Raw genomic sequence first — 12,036 nt, forward strand, 5'->3', positions numbered from 1 at the left:
AGAAAGGAGGGGGCGTGTATCAACTACCGGGGCCTGAACCAAGTGACAGTCAAGTACCGGTATCCCCTGCCACTAGTTCCGGCAGCCTTTGAACAGTTAAGATCCGCGACCATTTTCACGAAGCTGGACCTGCGTAGCGTGTACAACCTGGTCTGCATCCGGGAGGGGGATGAGTGGAAGACGGCTTTTAGCACCACCTCCGGGCACTACGAATACTCGGTCATGCCGTATGGGCTCGCTAACACCCCCTCGGTATTCCAGAGTCTAATCAGTGACGTCCTGAGGGACATGCTGGGGAGGAGCGTCAGCGCATACATTGACGACATCCTGGTGTATTCGGCGTCCCTGGAAGAGCATATCGACCATGTCCGGCAGGTGTTGCGCTGCCTACTGCAACATCAACTTTATGTAAAGGCAGAGAAGTGAGTTCCACCAACAAATGATCTCCTTCCTAGGATACATCATTAGCCAGAAGGGGGTCACCATGGACCAGCGCAAGATTCAAGCGGTGGTGGAATGGCCCACGCCCCGAACCGGCAGGGAGTTGCAACGGTTCCTTGGCTTCGTGAACTTTTACCGATGGTTCATTCGAGACTTCAGTAAGATAGCACAACCCCTGATGTCCCTCCTGTATGGCAAGCCCAGGCAGCTCCTTTGGACCCCAACCGGCCAGGAGGCTCTGGACAAGCTCAAGTGGGCCTTCACCACGACCCCCATCCTTAGACACCCTGATCCCTCCGGACCTTTCGTCATGGAGGTTGATGCCTCTGAGGCAGGGGTAGGGGCCATTCTCTCTCAGAGGCTCGGAGATAAACCCAAGCTGCACCCCATAGCATTCTTCTCCCGCAAGTTGTCGCCAGCGGAACGCAATTATGACGTGGGGAAGTGAGAACTTCTGGCAGTTAAACTCGCCCTGGAGGAGTGGAGACACTGGTTGGAGGGTGCACCCACCTGTTCATTATCTATACAAACCATAAGAACCTGGAGTACCTGAGGACGGCCAAGCGTCTCACGCCCCGCCAGGCCCGCTGGTCCCTGTTCTTCTCCAGGTTCCAGTTTACTTTATCCTAAAGGCAGGAGCAAAGAACACTAAGGTCGATGCTCTGTCACGAATCCACTGCCCTGAGAGCCGAGCGGACCACGGAGATTATATCTTGCCCCCCTCCTGCTAATTCACGTCTCGAGTCTGGGCCAGCTTCATGGAGAAGATGGGTGTCACTGTTAATCTCACCTCCGGCTAGCACCCCCAGGCCAACGGACAGGTAGAACGGGCTAACCAAGAAGTCGCTAGATTCCTCTGAACCTTTTGTGCCACCAACCCGGAGGACTGGGGCCAATTCCTCCCGTGGGCGGGAGGAGTACTGAGTGCTAACACCTGTGCTGCATCATAGGTTATAAAAGGCCTTGTTAACTTCAGCGCCTCGTGAAGTAAATGCTCTACAGCCTTTCCTTTGACGTTCACCAAGCCTGTGTCTATTGTTTTGGATTTCTACGGTTTTTGGAGTTTTCGCCTGTACTTGGATTACGTTTCCCTGCCTAGCCCAGTCTGGATTGTTCGCCCATTCGCCTGACCTACTGCTGTCTTCCGTGTTTCGTCTTCCGTGTTTCATCCCCGCACTCTAGTCCTGTTCGTCCGCGCTGGCCTCCAACAAGGTATCATAACACTGTGTCTTTATTTTGTTTCTAAATGCTTTGTCTTTATTTTGTTTCTAAGTGTTCTGTCTTTATTTTGTTTCTAAATGCTTTGTCTTTATTTTGTTTCTAAATGTTCTGTCTTTATTTTGTTTCTATATGCTATGTCTTTATTTTGTTTCTATGTGCTATGTTTTAATTTTATTTTGTCTCTATATGCTATGGGTTTAATTTGTTTGTATTTCTTATGGGTTTATTTTGTTTCTATATGCTCTGAGTTTGTTCTGTTTCTATATGTTATGTAATTTTTGTTTCTATATGTTATGTTTATTTTTTTTACCTATTTGTTATTTGATACTTGGTTCTATATGTTATGTATTTCTTTCAATATGCTATATGTTTATTCTTACTATATTCTATGATTTTTTTTCTTTCTGTGTTTTATGCGTTCATTTTGTTCCTTTTTGTGTTTTTGTTTCTCTGTTATCTATTTGAACTATTAAACTCAATTACTAAACTCAACGAAAATTCTTCATTCTTCAGCAGTGTTTAGCAGAATGGTTGCCAGGCAACACAAAGGTACATAAATATGATGATGTAATTCAGTTACAGGTATTCATAAACACACCAGAACTATTTACTTTACAAATATAAATGACACACACAGAGCAGACAAGGAATACCATCCATCCATCCACCTTCTATACCGCTTATCCTTTTCAGGGTCACGGGGAACCTGGCAGAGTCTCTCAGAAGTAAAGATGGGATGTAATCTGGATGGAAGAATATGTTGCTCACAAACCTATATATACCTTTCAGCATTGATGATGCCTTTCCAGATGTGCAAGCTGCCCATTTCATAGGCCCTAATGCACCCCTACACTATCAGACATGCAGGCTTTTGAACTGAGCGCTGATGAAAAGCTGGATGGTCCCTCTCCTCTTTATTCCTCTTTGGTTTAGAGGATGCTGCGTCCATGGTTTCCAAAAAGAATTTCAAATTTCTATTCGTCTGACCACAGAACAGTTTTCCACTTTGCCTCAGTCCATTTTAAATGAGCTTTGGCCTAGAGAAGACGGCTGCGTTTCTGGATCATGTTCACATATGGCTTCTTATTTGCATGATAGAGCTTTACCCAGCATTTGTGGATGACAATGCGAACTGTGTTCACATACACTGAGTTCTGGAGGTGTTTCTGAGTCCATGCAGTGATTTCCATTACAGAATCATGCCTGTTTTTAATGCAGTGCTGTCTGAGGGCCTGAAGATCACGGGCAAGCAATATTGATTTTCACCCTTATCCCTTGCACACACAGAGTTCTCCAGATTGTCTGAAACTTTTGATGATATTATGTACTGTAGATGATGAGATATTCATAGTCTTCACAATTTTACATTGAGGAACATTATTCTGAAATTGTTCCACAAATTGTAGATGTAGTTTTTCACAGATTGGTGAACCTCTGCCTATCTCTACTTCTGAAAGACTCTGTCTCTCTAAGATACTCTTTTTTTTATACCAAATCATGTTACTGACCTGCTGCCAATTAACCTCCAGCTGTTTCTTTTTAGTAACTTTTTTGTTTGTTTTTTTTTTATTATTATTGCTGATACTTCTGAGGGCACATGGTGGCTTAGTGGTTAGCAGGTTTGCCTCACACTTCCAGGGTCGGGGTTCGATTCCCGCCTTTGTGTTGTTCTCCCCGTGTTGTGGGGGTTTCCTCCGGGTACTCTGGTTTCCTCCCGTTTCCTCCCCCAGTCCGAAGACATGCATGGTAGGCTGATGGGCGTGTCCGTAGTGTATGAATGGGTGTGTGAGTGTGTATGTGATTGTGTGCCCTGCGATGGACTGGCACCCTGTCCAGGGTGTACCCTGCCCCATGCTCCCTGGGATGGGCTCCAGGTTCCCCATGACCCTGAAAAGGATAAGTGGTATAGAAGATGGATGGATGGATGATACTTCCAATCTGTGTCCCTGTTTTTGACCTTTCAGTATAACAAACAAAATGGGGCTAGATATGAAAAGAAAATGTAAATGCCATTAAACATTTTTAAATGGGAAATTCAGCATCAGAATGTCTTGTCATTCTGTAAGTGGCATTGTGAGAAGCTATACTATCATCCTGAGGTGAAATTGGTCTGTGGAATCATGGAGTTTTCTTTTAGGGTTGTCTAAATGTATAGACAAACCAACACATCAGTTATGGAGGGCTCTTATTTTGGTATACAACATCAGACAGTCCAGAATTGGTATGTATGTATGTATGTATGTATGTATGTATGTATGTATTTATTTATTTAACAATATCAATTTACAAACTCAAGTAGGGAACAGTAATATGCATATGAAAATATACACAAGTACCATGTGATTACATCGCCAGTCATATATCTATCATTTTGTGTATATATGCTTAAACAGGTTGATATGTATAAAAGAAACATTAGCAGATTCGGTACAATAAAGGAAAAGGTGTAATATTATTCTGAGCTGAAATGAAACTAGTCTGTGGAAACAAGTATTCTGGTAGTTTCCTTTTAATATAAATCTGAGTATCAGTCTGAATTCATAGACAAAACTGCATGGACAAATAGGTTGACAGATAGAGCGATCGACAGATAGATAGAACAGTAGATAGAACGATAGATAGATGGATAGGTAGGTCGTTTCAGATATATTGTGATGGTGTTGCACAGAGGCAAAATTACAAACATTGTGTCACTGTCCAAATACTTATGGACCTGGCTCTATGTGTTTATTTCGTTCCTATACGCTCTGTTTATGTTATTTGTTTATGATGTTTATTTAGTTTCTATAAGCTACGTGTTTATATTAAAAGGATATAAAATATTCCTTCTATACACCATACGTGTTAAACGAATGTTTTAATTTGAATCGTGTAATTGAAGTCATTGGCACGGCGCTGATCTAACACGATGACGCTTTTTGATGAACATGTCTTTCAACGAATCGCTGCACGATATTCATGTAAACACAGTATATAGACCAATCGCCTTGCGCCGGGGGTGGGGTCTAGTAAATCAAACCGTTTCTGAAGGGTCGGTGTGCACCTTGCTGCGCGAGCTGTTCCGCCCAGAGTCGGTTAGGTAGCGTCTTCGGAGAAAGAGCGCGAGGAGCCGTAAACAAATTGAGTTATTTATCGACGCTGTACTCTTCTCTTCCGTGATGAAATGTCGAGTTTAAGATAATGTATCACATGAGCTGAACATTAGCTTTCCAACTTGTAAGAGACGTTTAACCCGCGCTAGGTGTTAGGATAAAGCTAAGAGCTAACCGCCTAGCTTGCTGTGGTGTGTCCGGGCCGGATCTGCCTTCTCATGCCCTGCTGGGACCTGACGGAACATGGTGTCGTGGATCATATCGAGGGCCGTGGTGTAAGTCCTGACTTATTATTATTATTATTATTATTATTATTATTATCATCATTTTGAAATAAATAAAACGCAGGTGTATCTGCGCCCTTGTGCTAGCTAGCTAGCTAACTTCGCTAAACCGTTTATAAACTTCTCACAGTTCCGTTACAAAGCCAGAGGTCCGCCCGCTTCTTCTGTCAGAGAGCCAGTTTATTCGTTTAAAATCGAAACACCTTGAGCGTGTTTTTGTCTGATAACCGAATACAGATATCTTCAGAAGCCATTCAAGGGAAGAAAAGCTAGTCTTTGTGCGTGTGTTTGTGTTCGCTTAGCTGGCTAGCTGAGTGCTCCTTTAAGGCTGTGTCTCATCACGCATCAAGTAAATAACCAGCTCTGGGTGTGTTGCATAAGCTCTGTTTTACCTAACAAATACTGTGAGCTCAGTGAAGAGACATGGGATAGGTTAGGTGTTCAATTTTAACACTGAACACCCTTCTTGTGTGTGTGTGTGTGTGTGTGTGTGTGTGTGTGAACAGTGATCATACAGAGACATGTAGAGACATAGTGCTTCAGCTTGTTCATCATAAGACACTGACTCATCTGAAGAATGTTTTACTGTTCACATGTAACAAGGTTACATCGTGTCGTGTGTTTTGAGTTTTAACCCGTGTTGTGCTGCTTGGCCGCAGATGGACTCTTCGTGGCTCATATCGACTTTGAGCAGCCGAGAGAGAAAATTATAATAGAAAAGTTCAAATCCCAGCACTACCAACCTTCCCTTGAGCAACGCCATTAACTCTTAAAGTGCACCTACTATGATTTTTCAGATATTACCTTTCATGTAGTGCGTTATAGAGCTGTTTGTGAATGTAAAAATGGCTGCGAAGTTTAAAAAAAAATCAAAGCGCACGACAAACGGAGTTAATGACTCCCAAAAGAAGGAACCGATTGTGAACAGCTGAAATGAGTCATTAGTAATTCCAGACTTACTTCCTGTACTAACCTACGTAGGTTTGTAACAAAAACCCCGCCTCTGGTCTTCATTGGCTGTTTGCTGACAGCGGTAGATCAATCACAACAGACTGGAACATCTGACCAATCAGAGCAGAGTATGCTCTCCGAAAGGAGTTTAGAATGAATCCTTTAGAACGGATCATTGAACGAGTCGTTTGTGACACTGAGGGGGGAAAAAAGGTAATGTTGCAGTTTAAATTACGAGCGCATTAAACTGTTTTTTGACCAGGGATGCACATAAATCTATTATGAGACCTTTAAAACCATAATAGGTGCACTTTAACACTCTGGAAAGTTCTGTCAGCAGTCACATCATCAATAAACACCAGTAACCCAGTTCCATCGCAGCCATACATGCCCATGCCGTAACACTTCCTCCATCATGTTTGACAGATGATGTGGTATACTTTGGATCGTGAGCCCTTCCTTTCCTCCTCCATACTCCTCTCTTCCCATCATTCTGGTACACGTTAATCTTGCATCAGAGCTGGTCAGATTAGATTAAATGTTTTTAGCAAGTCTAATTTGGCCTTTCTGTTCTTGAGTGTTACCAGTGGGTTGTATCTTCAGTTTGTACCGTCTGTATTTACATTCATAAAGTTAGCTCTCGATCGTAGACTTTGGCCGTGTCCGAAATCGCATACTATGACGGTATGTACTGTATTCGAGGCAGTACTTACTAATAATACACACATATTGATGACTACAATCCCGGACATACTACATCCGCCATGTACATAGTCATGTGACCTACGACGTCATCATAAACACAAACATCTTAAACAAGTGGACGATTTATTCGGGTATTGTTAAACAAGTCCCGTTTAATCAAGGTTTAATACTTAAAAAGAGCCGACACTGTCTTCCGCATTTTCCCCCCGAGCTCATCCGCACCAGTCCCGTTGCATTGTGGGATTGTTTGACTCGCTTAGTGTCCATCGGTTGCACACTACAAAATCGCACTGGAAACAGTGGGCCACCCGGGTATTTCTCGCATAGTTAGAATTCGGACATACTACCGATCTGTCATGCTGCTTTTCGCCTGCTGTGTAGTAGGTAAGTATGCGGTTTCGGACGCAGCCTTTGACAAAGACACACGTGCCTCCTCGAGAGTGTTCTGGACTTGGCTAGATGTTGTGAAGGCATGTTGTTTTTTTGTTTTTTTTCTTTTCACAAGTTAAGAATTCTGTGCTCATTCACTTCAGTTGTCTTTCATGTCATTCTGGATAAAGCAGTCTGCCAAATGCTGTAAACGTGCGAGTGCTAATAAATCATCGAGATAACATCGAGTGACATCGGGAAATATGAAAGTGGTGCGCAGCAGATGAACCGAACAAAGGCCTGTTCTTTCACACGTTCAGGGGAGAAATTGAGTCAAACACACAATGGTTCATGTTGAAACTTTTTTACATTTCTAACTTTTACATTACTTAACTTTTTCAGTTAAGTCTTTTCTTGACAAACAGGCTATTGGTTGTCTTGTTGTTGTTACTATTATTATTATTATTAGAGATGCACCGATGTATCGGACGATAATCGGTATAGACCAATAAAGGCCAATTTTCCACGCTATCGGCCGATAGTTTAAAAACACCCAATAATCAGGGCCGATTATATCCTGTCAATAAAAAAAGAGGGTGGGAAAACACATCGATTTTGTGCTGTATGGAATGACAACAAAACTGCAGTTTGTAATCTCTGTAAACTCTGCACTGCTAAAATTTTACACCGGACGCTGCAGCAGTGAAGAAGGAGTTTCGGCGCAAGTCAAAATTTTATTCTTTTTGCCGTGCTGATCGCCCTGAATTAAAGCGCCAGTACACCGCTGACAGATTTAAATGAAGATGAATTGAAGGAAAGGTGTATGTACAGAAAAATATATTTGTAGAGTAGTATATTTCATATCCAGTTAATATATAAAAGTTGATATTATATTTTACCAGTTCGATGTTCAGTGATGAAGTAGAAATGCTTGTGTTTGTGGTGAGTGAATGTGAGACTAACAGGAGGTTTTTTACAATTCAGTGTTAATATGAATTAATAACATTCAATGAGTTAAGAAATCTTACTTTAATCTTCAGAATTGTGTTCGTGTCAATGTTAATTAGAGTAATGTGTTTTCTGTTTATGAGACCAGTCACTGTGAAACAACTTGTTGAAATGGAGAGAATAAAGTTTTTATTTGCATTTCTTTCAGAGTTGTGGAATTAATTATTATTCATTTATAAGGAGGTATAAAAGGCAGAACTATCTGTATCGGCTGACATCACTCTGAATAATCGGTTATCCGTATCGGCTGAGAAATTTAGTATCGGTGCGTCTCTTATTATTATTGTTTATTGTTGTTGTTGTTGTTGTTATTCAGCCCATACAGGATTGATTTTGTGATTGTTGCGACCAAAAATGCTCGATTTTGCTGCAGCTTTTAAAAAAAATTGTGGAAAGCTACTTGAGTTTGTGAAATCGCAGTTGCACAAAATAGTTTTGCACGGCCTTTTGCTGTGTTGTTTGTTTTAGCTGTGCTCACGTTCGACACGTGAATCGAAGAGGGCTTTGGCTGAATGCGTGCTGTGATGACGTTACATGACACGTCTTGGCCCAAATCTGTGGTAATTTAGAAAAATTGCAAGCTCCTCTGAATATTGTGGAATTTGCTTGCTTTTGCGTTCATTTCGATGGTTGTGAAATCCTGGAGGGACTGAATTATTATTATTATTATTTATTATTATTATTATTATTATGAGCATATAGTGTGTGGAACCCTCATGTTTGCTGTAGGATTTTTTTTTGGGGGGCTTGTGGATCTTTGCTGCTCTTTTTCTTCTCCTTCTTCCAGTTCTCTCTTGTATTCCTCTTCTTGTTCCTCGTTTTTCTTCTTCTCCTCCCCCCCCTTCTCTTGTTCTTCCTCCTTCTCATTTTTCTTCTTCTACTATTACAGGGTCGAGCACACAGTCTTTGTTCTCGTTTTCGTTTGGAGTGTTTTAGGGGTCCAAGCACTAAGTGCTTACGGCTCTTTGTAGTACTAGTACTGGTGCTGTTTCCGTCCTTCAGTATTAAGAACTCTATGAAAATGAAACATTTTAAAGATGTTTCTATTTCAAGTTTTAATACAGTGTACTTCAAAAGTCTCCAGTCTCATCGCCGAGCTCACGTTGCTACCTTTTTTTTTCCTCACCACAGTATTTGTACGTCACGTTCGATAGACTGATTTTGTATAAGCCTGGGCGTCAAGTCATTTCTGTTTACACTGTGATTAATATATGCTGCTTTTCCTGATCGACGGTGAAACGGTAGTGTGAAACGAGTACAGGACCCGTTTGCATTGTTTCCATTCTGAATCATTACAGGTGCCTCAGAGAGCCTTGAGCGACTCTGTAAATCTGCCGGCACTGCTCATCATCTCGAACCTGTATTACCTTTCGTCTTCCTTTCGCTGCATGGTTACAGGTTTAGTCCAACCTGTTTCTTGGGATTCATTTGGGGGAAGTGCCAGCTCACCAGTCACTTCAAGCCATTCTTATGTCAGCTTCGATATTATTTCTAAAACTATAGAAGCTATTGAGGGATTTGTTTTGTTTGTATTTAATTCTGTATGTAACTGACTGCTAGGAGTGCAGCAAACTGCCAGTTCATTTGCTGGTTGATTTCAGATTTCAACAACGCAATCGGGTTACGATGAGAAAATCTGGCTAATGTGACAGGAGGTTTGATTTTAGTCTGTGCTGTTCTCTGTGGTAATGAAAGCTGCGGCCTCTCGTCACGCACAGCCTCTGCATAATAAGAGCTTTATTAAAGACATCTACTTGGTGAATATCCTTAGCACACAGCATTCGCGTGAGCTTAATGCCTTGACAATTAAGGCGTAGGCTAGGATTTTTTCTATTACGTTGCAACCATGTGATCGAACCGTAAAGCCAAACAGGTCTACGTTCTCTTTGTTCCTCTTTTGCCTTTTTAGGGGAAAACCCAGGTCCAGGATTGTGAGTCGAACCAGATGTCGGAGCAGAGGCACTTTGGCTCCGTAGCTTTAGTTCATTACAAACCTCCATCTGGCTTAGGCCGAGTGGGTGGAGCACGTCAGTGTTTCTTAGCAGGAAACTCTGAGTTGACCTAAAGCAGAAAGTGGAGGTCCGTCTGACAGTCGTGTTTTTGCAGCTGCGTACTGCGAGGTTCTGCTTTTTGCAGAAATTGTTTCAAGAACTCGCTCGGCGGGGTCCGTTTCCTCCAGGGAGAAAAGCTCGGTGGGAACAACCGGTGATGTGCGGCACATTTATTTATCTGGAGCAGGAGCCGTGCGAGTTGTAGTGTTTTGGCCCCGGCGTAACGTTTCGCAGGCCGTCACTGGACACATGTTTGAGCAAAGCTTCCAGTAATAAGAGAGAAGAACTCGCATACAGCTTTGATATAAAGTCGTCTAATGGGCAGTGACTTCAGAGCTGAGAGCACACACGAATGTTTCCTTATCTCTCATAGAGCACCATTTCATATTTGGTGATTATGTACGTCAAAGCCGTAATATCTGAGAGGTCGTTGAGGCAGTCGGACTGCTCGTAGTCTAAGTCCTCAGCGTGCGTCTGGCTGCCCTTTATAGCTTAATAGCATATAATGTGTGCCTAAGCAGCGATTATATTCCATTACTGTATCATTCCGATCCAGAAAACCGTCTCGTGTGGGGTGTAACTCTTTACTTTCTGGCTCGGACATCATCAACCTACATCCACACTAGCTTGTAGTTTGTCTCTCGTCACTGTTGTCGCTTGTGGGTGTACACGGTTCATGTCTTTTTATTTTTGACTTCCACTGAGAAAACTCACTCACTCAGAAAACTGGCTCTGTGGCACACACGTCCATAGTAAATGGCTGCATGTGTCTCTGTCTCTTGCTAGAGTTTCTTACCGGTATTTACACGAAACCACCTGTTATTTTGGGAGATAATATTCCGTACAACGCGTAATATGTACAACATTTAAAACTGATTTTTTTTTTTAGTATATATGAGTACAGTTTAATATCGTGTATTGTAAGAAAATGTCGACCACCTCAGTGGGATCCTCTTCTAAAAATGCAGCTTGCAGAGTCTCGCAAATCAAGTTAAGGCCATGTTAAACTTAAGGCACTGCTAAAGTCTCTCATTAGCTGGGAGATGTCTAGACTTGTTTCCTGGCTGTAAATTTTGCTAAAATCAGGCTGGAAATCTCTCGAAGCAAAAACAAGTCACGACGTTTCTCCTGCGTTTGTACTTCTCTTCATCCATCCTCTTACAGTGCTGCTTGTGTCTGCTCTCGCCTTATAAAGCAACTAGACACTTTATTCTCCCAGCTATAGAGTCGTGACAAATTATAGGCAAACTCCAAGTGCCTTAGTGAGTAAGACGATAAGTCGGCACCACCGTGCACAGATTCTACACGTCTCTGGAACGGCGCTGAAGCACCGAACAGCGTTCTTCCAAAAGATGTTTCCTCAGTTGGTGTTTTGATGATTGTGTTTCAGAGCACGTCGCTCCAAAATCTCCCACAGGTGTCGGATCCGATCGAGATCTGGCGACCGTGAAGGCTGTAGCATATGATTTTCATCATTTTCATCCAGATGAAATCGTTCAGCGAGCACTTGTGCCCTGTCGATGGGGGCGGGGTCATCCTGGAAGAGACCACTCCCACATCAGGAAAGAAATGTTTCATGATGGGATAAAAGTGATGATAACTTTTGTATTCGAGGTCGACCGATAGTGGATTTTACTGATACAGATCGCTAGGTTTGGCAGTACCGGTCGATACCCAGTTAATCGGCTGATAGTTTTTTTTTTTGTTTGTGTTTTTTTTTTTTTTTTTTTATTAATGCTGAATGAAAACGTAACACTCAAAGTAAATTATTGCAGAGCTTTAAAGTAAATAAAAGATGTACATTCAGATTGAACCAAAAGGTAACATTCTAAATGACATAAAAATAGAGACGTCCAAAATGAATTGAAAAAAAAAAAAAAAAACACTTCAAATAACACCACAAAATTTGTCCGT

General features: G+C 42.1%; 1 protein-coding gene across 2 annotated transcripts in view; it reads left to right on the forward strand.

The window, feature by feature from the left end:
- The first annotated feature begins 435 nt into the window (after nucleotides 1–435).
- Nucleotides 436–12,036, forward strand: part of reep3b (receptor accessory protein 3b) — a 37,411-nt gene continuing 25,810 nt past the window's right edge. Inside the window, exons 1-3 of one of the 2 annotated variants that reach the window (XM_053639148.1) lie at nucleotides 436–1,653; nucleotides 2,176–2,211; nucleotides 2,356–5,029. In XM_053639148.1, coding sequence (XP_053495123.1) covers nucleotides 4,998–5,029 — 32 coding nt within the window. In that variant the 5' untranslated portion in view covers nucleotides 436–1,653; nucleotides 2,176–2,211; nucleotides 2,356–4,997. The remainder of the gene's footprint in view (nucleotides 1,654–2,175; nucleotides 2,212–2,355; nucleotides 5,030–12,036) is intronic. The other variant, XM_053639149.1, reaches the window with a different exon arrangement.

Source organism: Ictalurus furcatus, chromosome 13 (assembly GCF_023375685.1).
Source record: "Ictalurus furcatus strain D&B chromosome 13, Billie_1.0, whole genome shotgun sequence".
Taxonomy (NCBI): Eukaryota; Metazoa; Chordata; class Actinopteri; order Siluriformes; family Ictaluridae; genus Ictalurus; species Ictalurus furcatus.